Source organism: Coptis chinensis, chromosome 4 (genome assembly GCF_015680905.1).
Source record: "Coptis chinensis isolate HL-2020 chromosome 4, ASM1568090v1, whole genome shotgun sequence".
Lineage (NCBI taxonomy): Eukaryota > Viridiplantae > Streptophyta > Magnoliopsida > Ranunculales > Ranunculaceae > Coptis > Coptis chinensis.
In genome coordinates, this window is record NC_141459.1 from 42,479,241 (window position 1) to 42,505,856 (window position 26,616).

General features: G+C 35.7%; 2 protein-coding genes and 1 long non-coding RNA gene across 3 annotated transcripts; 1 reads left to right on the plus strand and 2 right to left on the minus strand.

Annotated features, from left to right (window-relative positions):
• Positions 1 to 3,832: 3,832 nt before the first annotated feature.
• On the minus strand, positions 3,833 to 5,850 carry LOC147503555 (uncharacterized). The gene is made up of 4 exons (XR_015220210.1): positions 5,789 to 5,850; positions 4,926 to 5,011; positions 4,344 to 4,837; positions 3,833 to 4,239 (listed from the first exon to the last, which is right to left on the minus strand). It is a non-coding gene; the product is annotated as an uncharacterized LOC147503555 (long non-coding RNA).
• A 2,007-nt stretch (positions 5,851 to 7,857) lies between these two features.
• On the minus strand, positions 7,858 to 9,602 carry LOC147503556 (ABC transporter B family member 20-like). Its single transcript, XM_086603977.1, has 2 exons — positions 9,277 to 9,602; positions 7,858 to 8,079 (listed from the first exon to the last, which is right to left on the minus strand). The coding sequence occupies exons 1-2, from the start codon at positions 9,591 to 9,593 to the stop codon at positions 7,983 to 7,985; spliced, it is 414 nt and encodes a 137-aa protein (XP_086460103.1). The 5' UTR covers positions 9,594 to 9,602; the 3' UTR covers positions 7,858 to 7,982.
• A 3,052-nt stretch (positions 9,603 to 12,654) lies between these two features.
• LOC147503557 (stress response NST1-like protein) lies at positions 12,655 to 17,134 on the plus strand. Its single transcript, XM_086556850.1, has 2 exons — positions 12,655 to 13,215; positions 16,617 to 17,134. The coding sequence occupies exons 1-2, from the start codon at positions 12,802 to 12,804 to the stop codon at positions 16,785 to 16,787; spliced, it is 585 nt and encodes a 194-aa protein (XP_086412976.1). The 5' UTR covers positions 12,655 to 12,801; the 3' UTR covers positions 16,788 to 17,134.
• Positions 17,135 to 26,616: the final 9,482 nt, after the last annotated feature.

Below are 26,616 nucleotides of genomic sequence, written 5' to 3' on the forward strand. Positions count from 1 at the left end.
AATCAATGAAGTTGGTATTTACTAATATCTATTCTCATCCTCATCACAAGATAATACTTGATCATGAAATTTAGATTTTTGTCAGAGTTTTTATACAACTGTAGAACTTCAAAATTTGATCTAACAAAAGGCACCATTTAGGATATGATTAGCGATTAACGAGATATCAATTAATGAAAACACTATTTCAGATATGATTAGCAGTTAACGAAAAAGTAAAATAATTTTTTCGTACTACTCACAGTTTTTAAAACCGACAGTTTTACCAATATATAAAAACAGAAACCTATACACCGATATATATTTAAAATCAGAATCGGTGATATAGCAAAATAGCTACTCACCTTAACTAATGTATTTCGACGAATTTTCCTAGCCCGAATCGTCGTGCTCCACCTCTCCAGCAAACCAGCTTCTTTCTCTGCCTCCATTTTTTTTATATTTTATTATCTTCCAACCCTATTCTCTAGAACAATGTGTTTATATACTTGGGTCCGAAACCCAAGCCCAACACCGACTCGGGCCCAAAACCAAGCCCACGTATCCCGAGTCCAATTCGACGAATTTTTAAAATAAATAATTAAATTAATTAATTAAATAGAAAAATACGTATTTAAAAATATGGGCGTTACAGGACGCCTCCGTGCTCACGCCGCCATTAACGGCCTCCGAGCTTCGATGGTTCAACAAAGACAAGATCATCAAGAATACGTCGGTTTGACGTTCTATATCAAATCCGAAGTTTCTCTAGAGTTTTAACAACTCGGATTTACGACGACGTAGAATAAAACAAGACAATGAGCAAGTATAAAACGTTAGGCAAGGTATACACCGATATACCAAAAACTCTACATTGAGAAAACTCCCGAAAAACAATGACAACACTTATCCATTTACCTACGGGCTTTTATCCAGAATCGATAGTTATCATCTATCCATTATCTATTTTATTATCTTTATTATTATTATAAAAACAACTAATAAAAACACGGGGTGTTATACATTAAAACTTAGTTCAATATCGTGGTTCGCGGACTTCGGTCTGATAATGCGAAGGAGTATGTTTCCAACGAATTTGTCGCCCGCCTTAACCAACGGGGTATCCTTCAAAGAATCGACCGCCCTTATACACCGAAAGCAAAATGGTGTTCTTTGAACGAAAAAAATCGGAGTCTTATGGATGTAGTTCGGTGTTTGTTGCAAGGTATGCATGTTCCTCACCCCATCGGCATTATCGCGGTTCTTACCTGCCTACCTTCAAAACCGCACACCCGGTAGAGAGTTCTTAATGGTAAGGCCCTCTTCAAATTGTATACCCCTACCGTGTTCTCGTTTCCCATTATTCCCGGGTGTTTGGCTGTGTTTGCTATGTTCATGATAAAAGTCCTACGCGAACCAAATTGGATGATAAATCCATTCGGTGTGTCTTTCTAGGGTATTCCCCTATGTCCAAGGGGTATCGTTGTTATCATCCACCTAGTCGTCGCCTCTATCATACCTTGGATGTCACATTTGTCGAGCATAGTGCATATTTTGGTCCTTATACATCTGTGCAGGAACCTTTGTCTTCCCCGGAGAGGCTTCCATTTGTTTATCCTATTCCTATCTTTGATACTCCTCTGGTGGTCCCTCCTACTAAACCTTTACAGGTGTATACTCGTCACACTTCTCCTCATGCTCATGCTCTGCCCACTGCCTCAGGTAACATTCCTTCACCTTCTAGTGATCTACCTACTGTGATTGCTCCTACTGTTGACTCCCCTATGATTGCTCCTGTTGATTCTCCTGTTGTTGAGCCCCCTCGATTTCCTTCCAGGACCAAGCATCCCCCAGACAAATACGGTTTTCCCACTAACCATCCTATTGCGCAGTTTGTCTCTTATCAGGGTGTATCTGCTTCCTATCAGACATATCTGACTTCGGTTTCCTCCATTCGGATACCGCGATCAGTTTCTGAGGCTCTGTCAGATCCACATTGGGTAGCCGCTTATGCAGCCGAGATGATGACCCTCGAAAGAAAGAATCGGACTTGGGAAATGGTTGCTTTACCTCCCAAGACTCGCCCTGTTGGATGCAAATGGGTTTTTATAGTGAAGTACTTGGCAGATGGTACAGTTGAACGATATAAGGCCCGTTTGGTTGCTAAGGGATTTACACAGGTACCTGGACGTGACTTTGGTGCGACCTTTGCTCCGGTAGCCAAGTTAAAATCTGTTCGACTTCTTATTTCCCTGGCTGCCTCTTCATCAGTTGGATGTGAAGAATGCCTTCCTTCACGGAGATCTGGCTGAGACGATTTACATGGATCCACCACCAGGCTTTCGTGGTGAGGGGGAGTATGCTAGGAAAGTTTGTCGACTCTGTAAGTCCTTATATGGGCTTAAGCAGTCACCACGAGCCTGGTTCAGTAGATTCAGCGAGGTTGTGCTACAGTATGGATTTACCAGGTGCCACTCAGACCATACATTGTTTGTTCGGCGGAACTCTGGGGGCCGCACTTATCTGCTTGTATATGTGGACGACATTATTATTACAGGAGACGATGCATCAGGCATTGTACAAATTAAGGAATCCCTTGGGAAGTCTTTTAAGGTTAAAAACTTGGGTCCTCTACGTTACTTTCTTGGCATTGAGATTGCACGTAGTCCCAAGGGAATCTCTTTATCTCAACGAAAGTATGTTCTAGATCTTCTGACTGATACAGGGATGCTGGGTTGTCGACCAGTTTCTACTCCTATGGTGCCTAACAGCCGGTTAGTTGTAGACGATGGACCATTATTGTCAGATCCATCAGCTTATCAGCGCCTTGTTGGACGTCTTATTTATCTAGTTAATACTAGACCAGACATTGCCTATGCTGTGAGCAGAGTTAGTCAGTTCATGCATGCTCCACGTCAATCTTATATGGATGCAGTGGAGCATATTCTGAAGTACCTAAAGTCTTGCCCTGGCTTAGGTCTCTTCTATGCAGCCGATTCACAGGGTCCCTTAGAATGCTACATTGATTCTGATTATGGAGGTTCTATTGACAGTCGTTCCACTACCGACTTATGTGCTTTTCGTGGGAATCACCTTATCTCATGGAAAAGCCAGAAGCAGTCTGTTGTCTCTAGATCATCTGCTGAAGCTGAGTATCGTGCCCTAGCTTTGGGCACTTGTGATATTATGTGGTTGCGATCTATTTTGGGAGAGCTTGGTTTTGCACAGTCTGGATCATCCGTACTTCACTGTGACAATCAAGCTGCCATCCATTTAGCTTCAGATTCAGTCCTACATGAGCGGACTAAGCACATAGAGATTGATGTGCATTTTCTGCGGGAGAAAGTTCGTGCTGGGATTGTCTCCCCGTCCTTTGTTAGGACTAAAGGCACGATTGCTGATACTCTTACCAAACCAATTGGGATCTCGCTGATCTTCGCTCTTCCATTAGCAAGCTGGGTCTATTGGATATCTTCGCACCAGCTTGAGGGGGAGTATTGTAATATTAGTCCTATTGGGCCTATACTTGGGCCCAACCTATGTACACTGTAACTCTGTTATTATAAATAGAGGATGGGTCTCCCTTTGAGACCTAACTTTTACTGTCTCTCTTTCTACACAAACTGATCTTTTAACTCCTCAGTGACCTTAATCTGTTTCTGATATCTCTTCCTATAAGGAGCCGAATGCTTAAATGAAGACTTGAGACACCATAACCCATGACCCGCATGCGCCATCTTGAGTATTTTCCAACAACCTGTGTACTTGGAGATTTTAATTCGAGGAATAAAAATAAAAATAAAAAAATTTGAGCAAAGTATAAATTCATACCTTTGTCACAACATCATTGTCGCATGCTTCAAAGTCGGAGTTGGAGGCCGTGTTAGAGTTCAAAGGGGAACGTTCAGAAATCTTATCCTATTCAATGGAAAACATAAAAATATTCTAAAATCATATAGATAGCACAGATGTATCACTGACTAAGCATACACTTTTAAATAGTATATATATACGTGATGCATTGACTAAGCATCCAAGAAAAAAGCTTATAAAATAAAGACTTACTGCCAAACTCTGTCATTGGGTGTACCAGTTTTTTTAAGTGTGCATTTCTATGTACATATCACCCCGATCAGCTTCTTCCACCGACACACCTTGTTCCTTTGCAATTTTACGGCGATAAACTTGAGCTGGTGTCCTCCCCCCACAGTTTGGTTCAATTTGCATTGCACGGTTCTGAAAATTTCTCGCACTTAATGCCTACATAACATACACAAATTAAGTTACAGTTTGTTTTGCATCTTATAAGTTAGTAAGGACAGGGCATATCATATAGTATATCGTTAGAATGTCTAAGACAGTACCTTAAATTCATTTGAATGACAATGATTCACAAAAGCTTTCCAATCCTCCAAAGGGATTCCGTGGATTCCGTCTGGTGCCTTCATTTTCACAATTTCTGGATCCTTACCAGCAACATATTTCTTTTTCAGTTCACCCTTGTGGCTCCTCCAAGCGGCCATGACTTTATCCCGAACATACTTACAATCTACCCCTTTGTCTTCGTCATCATTAACAAATGCAAAAGTGTCGTTCAAGCTCTTAATGATGTTGTTATAGTGAGTTCTTTTACTAAGTTTCATCATAGTTGGCCAATCCTTATAGAAACATGGGATCTCACAGTCCACAAGGCGAGCAGCTTCACTAGATAGCCTACTGACACCTTCTTCAGGAAAATCAGGCTGGTTATAGATATTAAGCCAAAGTTCAATTCTCTGCCCCTCTTCCAAATGATCGGATATAGGTAGAGTAGGACCTCTAGTGTTATCTTAGCGCGGTCGTGAAATAGCAGACCCACCTGATAATGCAAAAACTAATGATGTTATACAAAGATGAAATGGAAATAATTAACTTAATCAGATAATCATGAATTATGAACTAATTACTAGTGTTAGTGTTGGGGGAGTCCTCTAGTAGGTGAGCTGAATCTGGGGATGTGCTACTAGCCATGGTACAAAGCGACAACTAAACTCTGCAAATTAAACAAGCACTTGCAGAAAATGAATCAATACAAGCACTAATATCAAACTACAACTTCAATCAAACTCAAAAAACACATGCAACCTATTGTACTTAATTCCAAATAGAAAATCCTATATGAGTTGAGATGGAAAATAGGAGTTTTGATTACCAATAATTTGGAGATGAAGTTGAAAGCAATAACAAAACCAATATAAAAAAATAACACAAATTTAAACAAGCCCAACACGTTTTACACCATATAAGTACGAAACAACCTCAGATTTCAACAAAACAAACAACATATCAAACATTAACAACTACCCCAAGTGATCAAATCAAGTTATACAACATATAAAAACAAATAGTTGAGTAGTAAATAATAACATATATCTTTGGAGATAAACAGTACTTATAGATGAATAGCAAGAGATGCAGTACTCTGGATTTTGAAGAAAAGCCAATGTGGTCTGTATACAATCAAAATAGAACGTTGCATAAGCATTACATCAGAAGATACTATGGGAAAATTGTTATCTTTAACTTAAGAAACTTAGTCAAACTAAATGACAAATCATTCATTAAAGTAACTTTAAATTTTATTTCAGATAAATTTATGGCAGAATTGATACCCAATATGAAGTCGGATCAAATGAAAAATTAGAGAAATCAGTTGTTTAAATATTCTGGAAATTATTTGTAAAATGTTTATTAACACCCTAGTGCAGTATCTCATTAATCATGAATGAAACTACCAAACATGTATAAATAAATATTCTTTTTAGCTAACCTGTATGGAAAAGAAGAGGTAGCTAGCTGGAACACGAACGTGAAGAGGAAAAAAAAGACACACAACCACCTGGAGAAAAAATGGGTTATTAAAAATTGGATTGAAAATGTCAAGTAGTCTAACAATTAGGAAATTGTCTCTCAGCAAAATAATAATCTATTCATATCATGGAACCATTTGAGGTCAAAACAACAACCATTTCAAAATTTCAATGCTAGGACTCCGGCACTCATATAAATTCTGGTGGTGGCAATAAAATGGTCATCCCATTTCTTGGACACCCTGAAACTGGCCATAGGATTTGTGCCTTTAAGCTTTTAAGGATCCTTTCTGAAAAGTTGGGGCAAATTTTGGCTAATAAGCTGAGAGCTTCTAATGACTTCCCATTATTGAAAGACAAGCTATTAGACACCCAGTATACGGATGGAGAGAGGACGGAAGCCGCGTGCATACTTGCTAACGAAGTGAAGACAATCCTAGGAACCAATCTCATAGGATGTACGATAGCACATATACAGTCATGGGATTCTCAGAGATGTACCAAAAGTTGGAAGAAATTAAAATAATTATTAGAAAAATAGTTTTCTCTTAAAACAACCTTTAATAATAAAAAACAAACCTTTAAGCATTAATAAACATTACCTTTGACGAGTGAAGAATATAGTACGAGAGAGATTGTGAGAGAGGGCGATGGTGACAAACTGTGAGAGACGGAGGCAAATTTTGAGTTAAGAAGATGAGAGAAATGGGGAGAGAGGCGGTACTGGAAGAGATGAGATGGTTCTCAATTTCTTTTTTCAGTTATCTCGTTTTCGTTAGAAGAAAATTTTGGTGCTCCGCTCCCAAAATTTTCCACCACTTTTGGACCTATCCCGTCGAAGTATTAACGTGGGTTAAAATCCACAACTATTACACACCATCAAGATTTGATCCGACGGTCCAAACCATGGGAATATCAACGGCTATGACCGTGGAGAAAGGTAGTAAAATACTGTGATATGGTGCTACAGCTGGTATTAGTTTGCCAACAGTAGTTAGCCGTGGGTAAATCTTCAACAGCATTGGGCCGTCGCTAACGTTTTGGGTAGTCCGTAGCTAAAACCCCATTTTCTTGTAGTGTGATGGTCTTTGGGTGGGAATTGTGGTCAGGTTTAGGACTAGCTAGTATAGAAACTAACATTTTAATGAGGTAGACTATCCAACACTTAATAACCAAAAATAGTATGGTCTGGTGAGAACTTGAGCCACTTGATATATAAACAAACCCCAAGAATGAACGAACAAATAGGTCACTAAAATAGAGCACGGAAGTAGACAAAAACTGGGCATATCTTTGTGCACTTTAAAGTGGCTAAATGCAATTTGTGGCATCCTTTATGCTTGCATAAATGATCCTTATAATAGCAATAGTGACAACAATAAATGAAAAACAAGCATGTAACTAACTACATAAGAGCATATAGAAAAACAAGAAAAAGAATATATAAACTGCCAAATATTTTAATCCCCAATGAGAGATACACCAACAGAAATAGTCTCATTCGGCTTCAAACCAGACTAACTAACAAAGGGGGTGAAGGGTGCCTAAAATGCTAAATGCACCTGAGGGAGCAAGTTTTGTAGCAACAAGATTCCAATTGGCCTTGGTCTTACGTACCTTTCGGGGAAAAAAACACGATATAACAATAAGAGTTGCACTCCCCCTAGATAGGTTCACAAGTAACTAGTAAAAAAACATTAGGTCACATCATAAATCACAAGGATCATCTACTAAAAAAATAAAAAATAACAAGGATAAATCACACGCATGATTCTTCTTTTTTCTTTGTTACTTTGTACCATATATCTAACCTTAGTTCACTTCATTAACAACAACCAAATGAATTAGTTTGCTTCTACATTTATATAATTGGCTTGACTAGAGAAGAAAATACAGTGTTCAGGAGAAAATTTCTGTAGAAGTAAGACAAGTACTACGAAAATTGGACATTTCAGTAGAAGTAAGACAATAACTACATAAATACGCATGCTATTCAAATTTCTAACTAACTATGATGACTCGGGGAAAGTTGGCAAATAAGATTCTTTGCAACTATAAAAATCTCATAATTTCATATTGGATTTTTGAATGGCAAATTCTAATGGATTCAATGTTCAAAGAAATGTACCACACAATTAAAGGAAGAAAAGTGAGTCAGCGTAACATACCACATAATCTGAGTAAATGCCTTGGAGGATCTTCACTGTTAAAACCAAGGGCAAAATCACCAACATTTGCATATCGATCCCCTCTGCATGTACAACACATCAGGGAACTTTTTAAGATAAAAACCTAGAATGAGAACTATTCTAAATTGAACCAACTAATATTCCCTTTTTAGTAAAAAAAACTAATGTTATTAAATCTAAAGAGAGGGGGAGGGGGAGGGGGGTGGTGTGCTAAGGTAGGATTGCATAAGCCCATTACTAACCAAATCAATTCAAAGGCCTGCAACAACCATGGGCACAAAAAGTATCACTACTTTCCTTTACATCATGTTAACTTGACGAACACTCCAGACTTCCAGAGTGAGCTTTTAAGAACAATGCCCAACCAATAATTTGTATTGATTAAGGAAGATAAGTATTAAGGAAAACACAATTTAGTATTAAATAGATCTAGAATATAAGAAACTTTAACAAGTTTCAATCGTGCAACACCTACACAGAATAAACCCCTGCAAAATTTGCCCCTACATATGAATTTCTAATTGAATTATTTAGCAACCAAGGAAGCAATAAGTTCAAGTGCAAGACAAGTATATATGGATATATACCATGTCAGGCCATGATACATTGTAAATAATAAGCGAACGCATCTCCGACCAATTGAACCCCAAACAATAAGTGAGCTTCGAAAACACTAGGCTTCATGGAGCAAAAGACAGCAAGGACTTAGAAGTTATTATGGAAACTCAAGTGCACTTGGCTTGGCTCGAGCTGAATTAGAAAGCAAAGAATTCACCATTTTGACTCAACACATGGCAATCTTTCAGCCTTTAAACTTTCAAGATCTTGTGGTTGTCCGATGAGTGATTTTGTATGTTAAACATATATGTCCCTAGAACCCGTTAAAGTGTAAAAAATCCTCGGTAAATAGATATAACTTTGAGTTATCAATTAATCAAAAGTTTTGTATGCATATAATATTTTCTAACAAGCAAACACACCTAACATGCAGAGTTTGGTAAAAAATATAAATAAAAATGAAAAATGAAAGGGCAAAAGGGACTGCAAATGATGCAACTTTCATTTGAATCATGCATATGGTAATAACTAAACTAGTGCACAGGGAAGCTCATGAACAAGAAATGAGAATCTCTAGTAGCATTGCCGAATCAAATAACAATTTAACAATTCTTTTCAGACTTCCCAAAACATATCAATTGTCTTCCATGACAATAACTTAGGCGATAAAATCTTGAATGTAAAACAGACATTGGTTATACCTTTTGGGAAGCTTTGCGGCTTCTTCACATCTAAGTAACTCTGCAAACAAGCCATCGATGGCTAACGGTTCCTCATGGGTACCCATTTCAACAAGCTGTCCTTCCTCCATCACAGCTATATAGTCAGCATTTCTTATTAGGCTAAGACGTTGAGCTATGATAATAGTTAATCGCCCCAACATGAGAATATCTAGAGCCTCCTGAACAGCCCTTTCTACTTCAAAGTCAAGGCCACCAGTCATCTCATCAAGAAGAAGAATAGATGGATTTGAAAGCACTGCTCTGGCAACAGAAAGTTTAATCTTTTGTTCTTCCATTAATGCCAACCCAGCTCTGCCCACCTAAAATGCATAAAAATAGAGGAATATCAACAAAAGAATAATTCTTCCATTAATAACTTAATACCAAGCATTAAGATACATGACTTTGCTATGACAATAGTCACTGTTTAAGAGCTCCCCACTCAAAGGTTCTGGGGGTGTTCTTTGCGAGAGTTTTCGAGTTTTTTGGATTGCGCTCTTAACGAGACGGGAATATCTATAATTCTAGGACTTCACAAGTTGATACTTTGTATATTGTCAAGAAGGAAAATGAGTCGTGGGTTGCATCTTTACTTTTCAAATATAGTTATATAAGAATTCAATGAACGCCGTTACTTGTATAATTTTCTTCAAGGTTGAAAAAAATTTGAACAAAAGAAAATATCACATATATTCTACCTGTGTTTCATAGCCTTTCTCAAGGAAACTGATAAATGTATGTGCATGCGCTGTTTTAGCAGCTTCCTCGATCTAATCGGACGTGGCAGATCGTCCGTACGCAATGTTATCTCTAATGCTCAAACCAAGTCAAGCAGGCTCCTGTGTGACCAATCCTATTTGGCTTCTTAACCATTCTAGTTTAAGACTCTTAATCTTCTCACCATCCAACAAGACTTCTCCTGAAAGCAGGCCAAAATGCATTCAATATCAAATCTGACATATGATATGGATGAAATATAACTAACAATTAATAATAATAAAAATTAAATAAATAAAATATTAAATCATTAAAAAAACATGCCAACAGTGTATGAGAAAATGTCCATCCAAATATACCTAATGTAGGATCATAAAACCTCTCCATGAGAGGAGTTATACTACTTTTTCCTGAACCATTGCGACTAACAAGTGCCATAGTTTTTTTAGCAGGCACAGTCAAGTAAAACCCACTTCAGATGGGAATTTCAGGACGAGAGAGATATAGAAACTCAAGTGTAGATGAGAACATTAAAAGCAACAGGCCAGCGAGACTTCCAACTCACTCAACATATCTTTTAATATTATTTGCACCAAACCTCTTCTGACCACTCATTCTCAAGTAGATCTTGCACACATTTATAGACAAAAAAAAAAGGACACCTAAAATGGAAAATAAAAGGTCAGATCATATGGAATGTTTATAAGAAAATAAAGAAAATTTCACAGCTACTCCATCAAGATATAATAACAATGTATTAAAGAGTCACTCATGCAAATGAATAATTTTCTTTTATTCATAAGGATTTCTAAATGCTTGAGGAGAGATTTTATATTATATTTTTCTTGTTATTTTTAACTTTGTCATTATTATTTTTTCGACTTTTAATTTTCTTGATAACACAGAGACAAACATGCAACCAACTTGAAGTATATGAATGACTAATTCTAGGAAATATGGTCTTGACATTCAAGAGGTAGAAGTTAAGGTTGAGAGAGAAAATCGCTGTTGTGCTTCTGTGTTACCCTTTCCCCCCTATGTGAGAAACTTATTCACCCGTTCATGATATTAAACATGAGTGGCTGAGAATCATATGCACCGATACACCCCGCGCACCATAGCTTTTCTATTGGTATATAATAGAAGACTTTGTTTTGAATGAAGAGACTCTACTAGTACTGAAGCTATTCTATGAGACGAAGTTTTAAAGTAATACACTACTGACATTTGTCTATAAAATGCAGAGAGCTTAGAGGTAAAGTTGGAGTGTGGAACAAAGTGTGGAACCACCATATTCATCACAAATATGTTTTACTTCCCAAAAGTATAAAAATCAGACAGAACATGCAAGCCTTGCTGCTAAAAGCATAGGTGCCATTGTGTCAAAATAGCATTGAGCTGAGACGTCCTTGTTGCCAGCAAGATATGGAGCCTCATATGGGAATGTATATTTGCTAATAAAATATGGGATGGCTATTGAAATGGTTCAAGAATCTGGCAATATTTCACCAATTTCAATGAGGCTATATATCCTGAACTAAACAAATGAGTCTATTCACTTAACAACTATGAAAAGCAGTTGTCTTCCATTCAATTATGGTGCTATGGAAACGTAAGAATTCAATTATTTTTTCAGTAAGAAATTAAATGTTCAATTGAGTTTTGCCAGAGAATGATTTAATTTCTGCTAATGAGTAGAGTTTTCCTAGTTAAGGGGCATTCCTACAACTTGCTTATACACCGAGCTATAAGTCAAAGCTTGAGTAATATTAGGACAACTAGTAGAGCACCTATGCTCACAAATACTATCGGTGACCTCCAATCCAATGATAGGTTAAGTTTAAACTTTGACGACGTATTGAGAAAAATTATTGAATTATTGGTTAAGGTATATATCAGTTTAAGATTATAATATAATTTCGTATTGGTTATCCAAACAACAATTAAAGAGATAGTAAACTCGTTCAAGCATCTTAAACATTCAAAGAAGATGATCCTTGTAATATAACCTATTACAAATCCATACTTAAAACAACATAAACCACCAACAGGCATTTCGAATGCGGTTTCTCTACATAGTGCAAAGCACATTAAATAAGTTTGATCAATAATAATTACAAATCAACTCACTCAACATATCCTCTATTTAATTTCCCATGTTATTTCTATTATATTCATTTTTTTTCGGTGTGTATACACTCATTTGTTAAAAAAAATTCCAAATATTCATTATTTTTATTTAACTATGTATCAAATAGTCGCATTCTAAATGGTCAAAGTTTCGAATAATTAATCAAATTAATACTGAGTAGCCACACCAATTAAAAAAAAAAAAAAATGATGAAATCAACTAACCTGAAGAAACACTAAATCACTAAGTACTCCATAGTTCTTCCAACCGTCCAATAATTCTACCATCTAAAGAAGAAGAGGAAGAAGAAAGTTCTGCATTACTTTACCATCTAAAGACACGCGAATCGAAGAGAAAATTCCCACTATAACTTTCTTATTTTCTGGATGCGCTTCCTCGTATGATTTCTTTTTTTTCCCGCTAATAATCCGGAGTGATATACCTTTTTAACCCCTCCCCTCCTTTAATGCCACCTAAACAACCGGTTGTAAGTTGTAAAATGAGTGGCCCAAAAACGTGCGTAGCAAAACAGCTCGCGCACTGAAGAAGCCAAACCCATTATTGTCTCCTGAGAAAAGCCCAATAAAAAGGCCATTAATGTTTCATAAGTGAAACAAAAACATTTCAGTTCACTCGGGAACACAAACAAAAGAAAAATGGCGGCCGCTCGAAAACTAGTGAAGCAGTCATCATTTCCACTCCTCAAATCACTTTTTCCACAAACATATAGTCGTTACATGTCAACATCACGAACCCCTTTACACCGCGACCAAGAATATTCAAAACCATGCGAGTTTTTAGGAAGTTGGGCCCCATCATCAAAAGACCCGAAAGAAGCCGAAGCAAAACTAGCAATGCTTAGAAGAGATTATGCAAAACAAGTGAGAGAATTGAGGAAAGAGTATTTTTATGAAATGGAATTTCAGAGACAAGAAAAGCAGAGGAAAGATGAAGCTAAGAAAGAGAAAATGAGAGTTGAGAAAGAAGAAAGGAAAGCTAAGAAAGCTGCTTTGGCTAAAGAGAAAGCTTCTGAACGGAAAGTTGTTGATGAGGAGTTTCGTCAAACAATTGTATGTTTTTTTTTTTTATTATTATTGCCCCTTTGTTTTTATATGGAATTTTATTAATGTTTTAGTGTGAAATTTATTTGAGTATTAGTGTTGTTTGTGTTGTGGGTACACCATTAAGTCCGAAAAGTCAAGGTGTTGGAGATAGGTATGATAAGGTATATCATCGAAGTGTTTCCATCAAGGGTTAGGTAGAAGCCTTACTAGTATGACATCCACACAATGTGATTCTGTATGGCGACCCATTGCCAAAGGGATATACTATTTTCTTGTGGCTTACCCGCCTCTGGCAATAGAAGCGTTCAATTAGGGTAAACAAGTGATGTGTCTGATGGAAGCTGAAGACAATTTGATGAGTTTTTGTCAACAATTGGGGATTAATGTAGCGACTAACAGGAAGGAAATGAATTCTTTGATTGAAGGTATAGAGAGGAAGAGCTTGATTTTTTTTTTGTGGGGGGCGGGGGGTGTCGGGTCGGGTCACGGAGGAGATCAGAAAATTTGAAGATATGGAAACAACAACGAGAAGGAGGATCACCTAATTTTCCTCGCGGGTGTGAATCGAACAAGGAGTGGGGTTACGCCTCAAAGATGGAGTTCAAACTTCAAAGGAACCATGGAAGCCTTCCTGCTACTTGCTCGAGTTTGATATCCATTTCAACTGTTTTTTGTGCTGTTATTCTATTTGTTTCCTTTTGGGTTTAATGGGACTGGGAGATCAGAAAATATTTAGATATGGGAACGATGACAAGGAGGATGAATGATGATCCACTTAAATTTCATTTATTTGCGGGAGTGATATGGACAAGGAGTGGGTTCAAACTTCGGAAGCAGGAAAGCTGTAACCTTCCTGCTGCTTGCTCGAGTTCGATAGCCATTTCAACTGTTTTTTGTGCTGTTAATCTATTTGTTCTGTGCCTTTTGGGTTTAAGGGGACTGGGAGATCAGAAAATATGTAGATATGGGAACGATGACGAGGAGGATGATCACCTAAATTTCATTTATTTGCGGGAGTGATTAGGATGAGGAGTGGGGTTAGGCCTCAAAGATGGAGTTCAAACATCAAAGGAAGAAGCAGGGAAGCTGTAACCTTCCTGCTGCTTGCTCAAGTTTGATATCCATTTCAACTGTTTTCTGTGCTGTTGTTCTGTTTGGTTTTTGCCTTTTGGGTTTAGTGGGACTGGGGGCTAGAGGAGATACTGTCTAGTTACTATAGTTAATGTACTCGGAATTTGCTGATTACATCAATATGTATCTTTTACTTATTAAAAAACGAAAAAAAAAGGTCTTAAACAATGAGGACCGTGTCTAATACCTTCCAGCGTTGTACGCCTGGATACCAGGATATCTACTCAGTTTACTGAATAAGTAGTCCAATTTTGTCATGTGCATCATCACAAACACACTTATCATCTGCAAGAACTCTAACTAAGATATATCACCTGTGTTTTATCCCCAGGCATCCTGTTGATAGTTATAAAATTCTGGCCTTTGAGTAATCGGCGGTCTAACACCGTTGTTTGTATTTTTGGATAAAAGAAGGTAAGATCTGTAAGTGTTGTGATTGGAATACAATTTTTTAGTTGGATAACTAAACCACTTTAGCATTTTCTCAGTACAGTTTAACGTGTTCCGTAAAACCCATTGAGGACCAAGATAAGTGATTAGGTTTTTATTGGATTAGGCTATTTTTCTGTCTATAAATATAGTTAAATATATTTGAGTGGCAAGCCTATTTTAAATGAGATCAGTAACTCATGGATGCTGGCAGGGTTTGATCCCCAAGACCTCTGGTATCTGGTATCTTCACCCAAAGGCTTTACCAACTTAGCTAGTTGGCACCTATGTGACTGTGTCCATATTGTGTTGAAAAGAAGAGTATTATTCACGAAGACAAACCAGTAAGAGGCACATTTGAAACAATGTCGTGGGATCACCACTTGCTGTTGCATTCAAGTTAAATTGTGTTACACTAAACTAAACAATTGTGAAAAGACACATTTCAAAGGTTGTACCTTCTATAAATTTATCCAAGAGGCGTCAAGACGTCTTTAAGCATCTTTCTTAAACCCACCAGCCAATACAGAACTTTAGCACCATTGAAAATGCAAGTTTTCAACTCAATTGTTGTCGAAAATCTCTCTTTAACTCTTTCTAGTTCACTCATTGTTTCTTTATACCCAAAAGCCATGCGGTGTTTGTATTTTATTCATATTAGGATGAAGTACAGTAATAGACTAATAGGCATTCAAGCCATCATAGGCTTGGGTTTGCTTTTGTCTTTCCATCTTCCAATTATAGTCCTTCCTCTTTATGCTATTAGATATCTTCTTCTTCTTGTTACTTGCTTGAACTCCATTTCCTTTGGCATTCTTCAACTTCAGCACAATCTTTGGATGGTTGTTTCAAAAATAGTTCTGCTCAAAACTTTTAATTACAGGAAATGTTATGCGAGGTCGACATCCCTACGTCCAACCATATTCCTTGTATCAAATTTTCCTGACATAGGAGTCTTAATCTTTATTCAACTTCAAATTTATAAGCTTATAGCCTCCACCTCTGAAATGGGTGGGTTTCTCAAATAAACCCTCCTTGGTATAGGTTTTACCATGTCATCATCTTTGGGATGCTATACTTCTTAATCTGATATAAAGAGTTGATGTGTCTCACTTGAGTTTATATCGTTGTTTGCATTATCATTGAGGGCGTGGAAACCATTGATTGCAATTGAACAGGGAACTACCTCTCCTTCATCCACAGCTTGGTTGGATGGGAGATTACTGGAAATTGTTGGACTTTGTTAGTTTCTTGTGGGATTAGTTGACAGAGAACCACTTCAATTGTTTTGTCACTGGATATAGCTAAACATGTGAATAAGGAGCTACTTGCAATTTTCTTAATGGTATCTGAATGAGATGTTCATGTGAAGGAGAAGCTACATTTTGGAAGAAGTTTTCAGTTAATGTCATCTGTCATTATCCAACATCTTTAAGGGTTTTTTATGCATGTGCGTGTTGAGGTCTTTTCTGCCCTCTTATTAATTAGTTGATCTGCGAAGCATTTCCAACATATGTTAATCTGTTTTGGTGCCCAAATCAGGCCATCTGGATTGTCTTGTGTGCATGTGTTTGTGGGTGTATTAAGAAATTTGATTTTAAGGAAATGATATTTCCACTTATTGTTTTTGTGCTTCCAGTAGATAATTTTACTAAGTTGAATTACTGATTACGTGACTACCCTGCAATGCATGTCATTTCTGCGTGAAAGTACAATACCACCCTAAAATCTTGTGAAAAAACATTTTGTGGCTATTGGAAGCTACAATGCCTAATTGTCGATTATTGTGTGCTTTTGTGTACTGTTGGCTTTACCTGTCCACTGAAAGTGACACGGTGTATCTGCAGTTGAAAGAAAGGGCAGAGAAGCTGGAATATTGGAGATTGAGAGAAAGAAAGGTGGCTGAAAAAAAGCAAGAGAAGAAAGAACTCCTCAGACGGCAAAGTTCTAACTGGGTTGCAGAAACTGAGTTGGAGAAAAAGATATTGGAGGCCGTGGTGGTCTATACGACTCTCTAAGCTTGATACCATGCTTAAGTGATTCAGTGAACCTAGCCATAGTCTGTTCAAGAATAAATAAATACTTGGGATTAGCTATCTAGTTTTCTCTGGTTCGAACTTGAAAATTGTACGAACGGAGATCATCAATAGTTTCATGTAATGTACCAAATTTAAGTTTTTGTACTGCACCTTGCCCCCTATATGTATTCAAACTTCCAGTAGGAAGAAGTGTTATTTGATTGGTGAGCCACCTGGATAGATAATTCACAGGCTTCTTTTGGAGTATCGGTGATATCTTGTAGGGAGGCTGGGTTCTTTAATGCTTATTCTGTTTAACGAAGTTACGTGGAAGTTATTTGTGCTTATATTCCTTGCTCAAAGTTATGCTCAGAGTTCTGTCATTGCAAATTGTATACCATGCTATGTGGAGATGACCGGCACAGAACAGTTTGCGCAGCTATCAACAGGTTCACTTAAATACACAAGTTAGCTTCTGATGCCATCAGTTATAAGAAGTTAGAACATGTGTAGGCCATGGAATTTCATTATCGTTTCCTTAATTGTGTTGTGTTCCTTTTGATTTTGGTCTTTATATTACCCCGAGAGTATCTGTTGTTTCTCTCCTGCCACATTTCATAAATGGTAGCACTCGACGGTACTTGTCACCCTTTAGAGGTTCTTGGTTATCCATATACCTACTTGCGCTGCAGTCTGAGGGATTCTCTGGTTACCACACCAACTTAGAAATCCCTTGCTACCCTACAGCTGCGAAATTGAATACAAATCAAAGAACTACTGGCGTTCTTGAGTGTGCTTCTACTTCTCACAAGCAGCGTGATGCTTATCTTAAGCATCAGCTATAGTGAATTACAATATGATTACTTTTAAACTTTGGCTTCTAACAAAATAATCGTTTTACTTGATAAAAGGTGGGGTCTTAGGGACTTTGGCAAATTTGACTCCTAAACTCATGGTTGCTATTTGGTAAATCTGTGCTTATCTTAAAATTGGCAAAGATTGGTAGGCGCAAGACTTAATCTAGAGTTTTTACCTGTCAAAATCAATTTACAGTGTCAGCAAATGGAAGCATTTGCAACCACATCGTTAATGCTGGCAATTCCAGAATAAGCTGACTTCAACAGTGTATCATATATTCGTATTCACATAATTTGTTTGATTGCACAAGGGAACTACTCCCTGGGTGATAAGTTTTATCGTAAAAAGATTTTATATGAATTTTTCCCACCTGGTAATTAAGTTTTTCAACGATCCGTCACTCCATTGGGTTAAAATAAGATAAATGTTGAACCCGATTACCTAAAAACAGACCATCAAGTTTGGAGCCAATGATATCTATCTATCTATCTATATAATCTATCTATATATATATATACTAGCTTTCGAACCCGTCCTACGAACGGGTGCCCTTATATTAAATTATTTTAAAAAAATATTAGCAACTATGCATATATACATAGTTAGTTAGCTATGTATAGCTATGAAATATGAAAATTATATTAATCACTTATTCAAATTTCTTGCACCACTCTCTATAAAAAGGAAGCACCATACCTTAATAAAATCTATCGACTTCTTTTTGTTGTTAGGTTTAATAATAGAAGTTTCATTGATATTTTGTGAGAATGCCAAATGTAGCGAAAATAATATTGAAGCTACTTGAAGAGCAAGACATTTCCAATCATAATAAAAGAATTATGATAAACACTACTTATAATACAAAACTATATTTGTCGAGACATTCCCCCTACATGTAATACAAACATGTTTTAGGGTTATTAGTTCAATACATATGCATCAAGTTTCTGATTTTCCATTAATTATTCTTTATAGTTAGTTCAATGTAGTACATTCCATCCAGTTTTCAATTTCTCATTAATTATTTTTTGAGGTTAGTTCAATACAATAATTGCATCAAGTTTCCGATTTCCCGTTAATTATTATTTGAGGTTAGTTCAGTGCAATTGCATCCACTTTATGATTTCCCATTTGTTATTCATTAAGGTTAATTCAAGATGCATTTGCATCCGGTTTTTAGATGTTTAAGTTAATTAGTCTTTTAGATTAGTTCATTGCATTTGCATCCAGGTTCTAATCTCCTATTAATTACTATTTGAAGTTAGTTCAATACATTTGCAACCAATTTCTGATTTCCCGTTAATTATTTTTCTAGGTTTGTTCGATAGTTTACAATTTCTAGTTATTTATACTTTGAGGTCAGTGTGATACAGTTACATCCGGCTTCCGATTTCCACTTAACTATTCTTTAAGGTTATTTTAATGCATTTGCATCCAATTTCTGATTTTCCGTTAGTTAATCTCTGATTTTAGTTTAATGCAGTTGCATCCAGTTTCTGATTTTCAGTTAATTATTCTTTGAGGTTAGTTCAATCTGATTTTGCATCCAATTTACGTTTTATGTTAATTGTTATTTGAGGTTAGTTCAATATTTTTGCATCAAGTTTTCGATTTTACGTTTAATTATTTTTTGAGGTTAGTTCATTTTTGAGGTTAGTTCAATGCAGGTTACATCAAATTTATAATTTCCCGTTAATTATTCATTTAGGTTAGTTCAGTGCAGTTTCATCCATTTTTCAATATTTCGTTACTTAGTCTTTGAGATTAGTTTATTGCATTTGCATCCAATTTTTAATTTCCTGTTAATAACTCTTTAAGGTTAGTTCAATACATCTGCATCTAGTTTATGATTATTTATGTTTTGAGGTTAAATTAGTTTGTTGCAATTACATCCGATTCTTTAAAGTTATTTCAATGCATTTGTATTTAATTTCTGATTTCTCACCAATTATTCTATGGGGTTAGTTCAATGCAGTTACATTCGGTTTTTGATTTTTTGTTAATTATTTTTTGAGTTTAGTTCAATGCATTTGCATCCAGTTTCCCATTAGCTATTATTTGAGGTTTGTTTGATGTATTTGCATACTATTTCCAATTTCCCGTTAAACATTTTTCAAGGATTTGCATCCAATTTCTAATTTCCCGTTAGTTATTCTCTGACGTTAGTTTAATGCAATTGCATCCAGTTTCCGATTTCTAGTTAATTACTTTTTGAGTTTAGTTTATTGCATTTGCATAAAGTTTCCAATTTTCCATTAATTACTCTTTGAGCTCAGTTATGTATTTGAATCCAGTTTCGATTTTCTTTTAATTATCCAGTGTAGTCTGTAATACCAACTTCTACTGATCCATCTGTAGTGTCATTGCAAACATGACATAAAAATTAAATTATGCTTGATTTACTATGTGGGATCATCAAAGATTATCCAATTCCCGATTTCCCGTCAATTATTCTTTAAATTATATGCATGACTTACTATGTGGAATCTTCAAAGATTATCTACGAATGGGTGTTGTTATATTAATTATTCTGAAAAATATTTGCAAATATACAGAACGATTATACATTGATATTATATTGATCACTCATCCAAATTTCTTATAATGTGAAAACCTCACTCTCCATTAAAAAAAAACTCACTTTTGATAAACCCTTCAATTCAACTTCATTTTGTTGTTTAATAATAGAAGTTTGATTGAAGTTTTGTGAGATTGTCTAATAAGGCGAAGTTCATATATATTGAAGCTACTTGAATAGTAAAGAGTTCTCAATCATATGGAAAGAGATAAGATAAACACCATTTTAAATGCAAAACTGTACTTATCGAGACATTCCCACAACATATAACCCAACTAACTATGTTTTGAGGTTAGTTCAATATATTTGCATCCAGTTTCTGATTTTCCGTTATTTATATTTTGAGGCTAGTTTAATGCAAGTGCATCCGATTTCTGATTCTCGTTATTTAGTTTTTTAGGTTAATTCAATACAGCTGCATAAAATTTCCAATTTCCTGTTAATTATTTCTTTGAAGTCAGTTCAATGCATTTGCATCCAGTTTCTGATTTTCCGTTAATTATTATGTGAGATTAGTTTAATGCATTTGCATCCGGTTTCGATTTCGATTTCGTTTATTATTTGATAAGGTTGCATTTACATCTAGTTTCCGATTTCCTGTTAACTATTGTTTGAAGTTAGTTCAATGAATTTGCATCCAGTTTCTGATTTTTCGTTAATTATTCTTGACATTAATTCAATGTATTTGCATCAAGTTTATTTTTTGAGATTAGTTCAGTGCAGTTGCATCCGGTTTCGATTTTCCGATTAATCTTAATTATCTTTTTAAGATTAGTTCTAATGATTTGCATCATGTTTCCAATTTACAATTAATTTTTCTTTGAGGTTAGTTCAATGGAGTTGCATCTAATTTCCGATTTCCCATTGATTAAATCTTTAAGGGTAATTCAATGTATTTGCATCCAATTTCCGATTTTCCGACAATTATTTTTTTATGTTAGTTTGATGTATTTGCATCCGAGTTTTGATTTCCCGATAATTATTCTTTGAGGTTAGTTTAATGCAGTTGTATCCATATTCCAATTTTCTATTAATTACTTTTTAAGATTAGTTTAATACTTGTATTTGCATCCAGTTTTCGATTTCACGTTAAATATTATTTGAGGTTTAGTTCGATGTATTTGTATCCAGTTTTCGGTTCCCCATTAATTGTTTTTTGACGTTATTTTCATTCAGTATTATATATTTTAAAATATTTGTCATTATTGTTTTGCCGTTATTTTTTCATTTTCTATTATATATTTTGTGATGTTATTTTTTGTATAATTTAATTTTTCACATGTAATTTGTTTTGATTTGGTATATAATTTATTTAAATCCAATGTCCACTTTAACTTAATCTCGTTATTCCGCCGAATATATAACATTATAAAGTTGACAAATTATATTATAGTGTTGAAAAATTATAAGTTCATAAATTTAATTGGAATATGTCATAATTATTATGGCCAGAATTGTGATTTTTGGAATCCTTAACTATGAATAAATGTCTAAATCCCACAGTGGATGGCGTATCAAATCAAAAGGCTTTTAGGAAAATCGTTTTCGGTAGAAACTATTGTTTTTAGCAATTTAATTGTCTGTCTCATATTTTTTTTTTTTCGTAATTAGCTATATTGTTTAGGAAAAATTGGAGACTCTGTGAAACTCTAGATTTTTTTTTTTTTTTTCGTATTTAGCTATAGTGTTTAGGAAAAGTTAGAGACTCTGTGAAACTCTAAATGGGATTGTTTCCTTATTTATATCATACCTTTTTTTATAATTAGTAATAAAGTTAAGAAAAAACTGGAGTCTCTCCGAGTGCTCCAAAAAATAGATTGGTGAGGATATAACTATAATATATATCTAAGGAATTGGAATATGTCATAATTATTGTGGTCAGAATTGTGATTTTTGGAATTCTTAACTATGAATAAATGTCTAAATCCCACAGTGGATGACGCATCAAATCGAAAGGGTTTTAGGAAAATCGTATTCGGTGGAAACTATTATTTTTAGCAATTTAGTTTTTTGTCTCATTTTTTTCCCCTTAATTAGCTATATTGTTTAGGAAAAGTTAGAGACTCTGTGAAACTCTAGATGGGGTTGTTTTTTCATAATTAGTTATAGTGTTTAGGAAAAGTTAGAGACTCTGTGAAACTTTTGGGATTGTTTCTTTATTTATATCATACTTTTTTATAATTAATAATAGAGTTTAGAAAAAACTGGAGTCTTTGCCAAAAAATAGATCGGTGAAGATATAACTATAATATATATCTAAGGATAAAAATAAATATTTGTTTTCTATTTTATCTCCTATTTTTTCTTAATTAGCCATGACACGTGGACACCCTAGAAACCTTCCTCAATTGAAGAGGGTAGAGCTATAATATATATATAAAGATAAAAGCTCGCACACATTCTCTCTCTTCACCATATCGCTCTATTTTGCACTCCAAATAATATTAGTGGCTCCTTAAAAAAAGGAAGTGATAATAATTAGAAATACCTCCCTGCATTTGCTTAATTCTCCCTAATCTATTCTTAATTGTCTATGGCCTCCTCAAAATAAAAAAGAAATATATTCTCCCGAAAACCTATTACCCTAACCAAAAAAACCCACGAGTAAAAAAAAAAAAAAAAAAAAAAAAAACCCCATGAGTAAGAAACCAAAAATGAGCGAGTACTGCAAGAAAGTGATCGAGTACTTGATAATTGCTAAAATGATTGATTCTAACTAGAGTGTGTGGCTTGATTAATCCTGGAACTCGCTTAGTCAATCGTGAGAAGCACCAACCAACTGAAGCAAGGAACCATCTCTGGGCTTCCATACACATAATCACAAAGCCTCCTTTGGGCATAACAGAATATCAGGTCATTCATGGCACATTCAATGAATACCTTGAGTCATTCCCGCCACATTCAAGAAATACCCATCGTAATACTAACCGGTCATTCATGGCATATTCAATGAATACCTTAGGTCATTCCCGCTACATTCAATGAATACCTATCATAACACTAACAGGTTATTCATGACACATTCAATGAATACCTTGGGTCATTCCCACCACATTCAAGGAATACTCATCATAACACTAACAGGTCATTCATGGCACATTCAATGAATACCTTGGGTCATTCCCGCCACATTCAAGGAATACCCACCTACATTCCCGAACATTCAAGGAATACAGCCAACCCGCAAGGCGAATGCCTTAGTTCCTCTTTAAGGCGGCTTTTAACATGACATCATTAATCATAAACATTTCTTTTCATCAAAAAGGTATGGAGAGATCTAAAGATGTGGGCGACACATTTAATTTTCACCGGACACTTTTACCCTGAATTTTAACACTTAAGAGTTCTCATTTATTATAATATTTTCATTACAAAACAAACACCGTCTCAAACAATAGGATCATTACTAAAGATTCCAAACACAATAACTAATCAACTCACCTTATTATCAATTATATAAATCATAGATATCAAAAGGTTCAATCAGAAATAACGCATTAGTTGAGGCCTCTTTGAGGAAGAATGTGACTCAAGGGTGAACCATTTAAAAGAACTTTATATGATACTGTCTCTAGACATTTTCTAATCATAGCTATCCATTTGTTACTGAAACCAAGCTTTTCAAAAACTTGGTATAAGAACTGCCACTCCACCCTATCAAAAGCTTTTTTCATATCCAATTTGAGAGCTAGCCATCTTTGTTTCTTCTTATCCAGTCTACTCATGTGATGTAAAATTTTGCTTGCCAATCCTATGTTGTCACCAATGAATCTTCCTTTGACAAAGGCACCTTGAAAAGGGGATATTATTTTGTGTAAGTGGGATTCTAATCTATTGGCAAGGAGTTTTGAAATGATTTTGTAGGTGAAGTTGCATAGACTTATGGGCCGGAATTTTGAAATGTGGTATGGGGAAGGGATTTTGGGAATCAAAGTTATAAATGTTTCATTCAAATCAAGTGGCAACATGTTATATAGGAAGAAATCCTTTACAGTTTTGGTGATGAGAGGCCCTACTATATCCCAACAACTCTAGTAAAACACCCCATTAAAATCCATCAGGTCCTGGTGCTTTAAGGGGGTGTAACTTCTTGACAACATTCCATATATCTGTATTAGTAGGTATCTTTCCCAAAATGTCATTCTCCCTACTTGTTATAATAGGTTTGAAAAGGTTAAGGATAGAAGAATAAGTTTTTGGGCTATCTGTGCTAAAAAAGATCAGTGAAAAAAGAATTAACCACTCTACTTACCTCCTCTCTGCCCTTTTTCCAAATCCCTTGTTCATTCATGAGTTTATCTATCTTATTTTTTCTTCTCATATACACAGTGGAGATATGAAAATACTTTGTATTCCTCGCATAGTCTTTTACCCAGTTTTGACTTGACTTCTGCCTCCACATGCTAGCCTCTCACTCAAGTAACTCTACCAACTTGGATTTCAAGCTTTGAATCTTCTGATACTTCATTTCATTCATGTCCACAATCATCAACTTCTCAAGCTTTTTTTTTTAAATTTCTAATCTCAAAAACCACATTCCCAAACTCTCTTGTTCCATACCATTAGTTTCTCCCTTGTGCTTCTGTGCTACCAGTGACATACTCTCATTTTCTTCCACTGAGTTCCAGGCATGTTCAATAACTTTCTTACAGTTGTCATCTCTCAACCACATTTCATAAAATCTGAAAGGCTTCTTTGGGGTTGGCTCGGCTTTATGTAAACTTATGAAAAAGGCAAGATGATCTAATGAAACATTTGTGACTGTTGTGACTTTAGCCTCTGGAAAAAATTCCACCCATGAAGTAGTAGCTAATGCTCTGTCTAACCTTTCCATTATGTGACTTCCATATGCTCTATTATTGCACCATGTAAATTTCGAACCTCTGTAGCCTAAATCAACCAATCCAATGCCATTTATAAAGTCATTAAAGTCTACCATGCTTCTACTTCTAATATTATTCCCTCCTTCTTTTTCATCTAAACTTGTTATTGCATTAAAATCCCTGAAAAGAATCCAGGGGTACGGTTGTCTATATGATAAGCTAAACTTGTTAACTCATTCCATACTCTCTTCCGATGATGAGAAATTGGTTCTCCATAGACAAATGTAAATACCCAAGTTGATAAAGAGCCAAGATTTGTAACTTTGCCTGTGACATAGTTTTTTGTTGCTGCCTATATCTCCACATTACAATCTTCCTTCCATAGAACTATGAGACCACCTTTTCTTCCATCAGCTGGTACTACATGACTACTGTTTCGGCAATAAACTGCTTCAACACAACGAGAGCAATGGTGACGAACGCACTAAGAAACAGAGGATTTTGATGTTGGGGGAGATGAAACTGAACCAAATAATGGCTGCCTACGTACCCAAGATCTATTCTCTAGGGATCAAGTTTCCACGTAGTTCCTTATGAAAAATAGTTTGATATTTATAGAGGTAGAGTAGAGAGTCCTTGTAGCTCAAGTAATCTTGTGTCTTGAGTAATTGTGATAGAATATAACTGTCAACTGATAATTATCTTTTTGATAAGAAATGAATCACGGACATAAATCAATGTATATTAGTGGCAAGCCATGTGGCTAAGGTTCAACCTTAGACACATGAGTTAATGGGCATGTACATTGATCCATGATATTGCGAATTGGGCTTTAGCCCTGTTGATTAAATGAATAAAATAGAGACCCCTACTAATGGACGTTTGCCACGTAGGTGGGGGTCGAAACACCGCCCCCTCTTTGTCAGGCGAACAAAGTTCGCATGGCAAAGAAGAGAAGATAAATCACGGAAAACGTGAAATAATAAAAGAGTAAGCGGAGTGTATAACAAAGTGTCGTGTGAACGTAAACGATAAGAAAAATGTACAATCGGGAAAAATCGTGAATTAGCGGAAACGAAATAATGTCAAATAAATGTAGACGGGACGCAATGACGTAGTTAAAGAAAAGATGGCCGAAAAATGTAAAAAATAAAATAAAAGATGCACATAAATAAAAGTGCAAAAGAAATTGATTGGCGAAAATGTACCGAACGCGTTACGTGATAACGCGAAATCCGAATTCGATGAAGCGTGCCAACGGAATAGCGATATTTGGATTATACCGTTGAAAATTAAACGTAGGGGCAGTATAGTAATAATAATAATAAAAGGAAGTTAAACCGTAATTGGACTCAAAGTGTTCGGATAAGATAAGAATTGAGTGTAGAGATGAAGTCGGAGTTGGAGAGGAATTCCACCAGCACTGGAAAACCAGCGTGTAAATCCTATATAAACAGTGGCTATGCTGCCGTTGTTCCCAATCCATGAAAAACACTTACGCTCATCCAAACGAACATGACCAAGGCTCCCATAGGCCAATACTCGTAAACAAGTATCGTCAGCTCATTGT

What these genes read in the sequence shown, in the direction of transcription:
- LOC147503556 (XM_086603977.1), bottom strand. Translation starts at nt 9,593, where the DNA reads ATGGAAGAACAAAAGATTAAACTTTCTGTTGCCAGAGCAGTGCTTTCA. An exon ending in GCCGCAAAGCTTCCCAAAAG is followed by an intron (nt 8,080 to 9,276) that starts GTATAACCAATG and finishes TTGTACATGCAG; the next exon opens with AGGGGATCGATATGCAAATG.
- LOC147503557 (XM_086556850.1), top strand. Translation starts at nt 12,802, where the DNA reads ATGGCGGCCGCTCGAAAACTAGTGAAGCAGTCATCATTTCCACTCCTC. An exon ending in AGGAGTTTCGTCAAACAATT is followed by an intron (nt 13,216 to 16,616) that starts GTATGTTTTTTT and finishes GTGTATCTGCAG; the next exon opens with TTGAAAGAAAGGGCAGAGAA.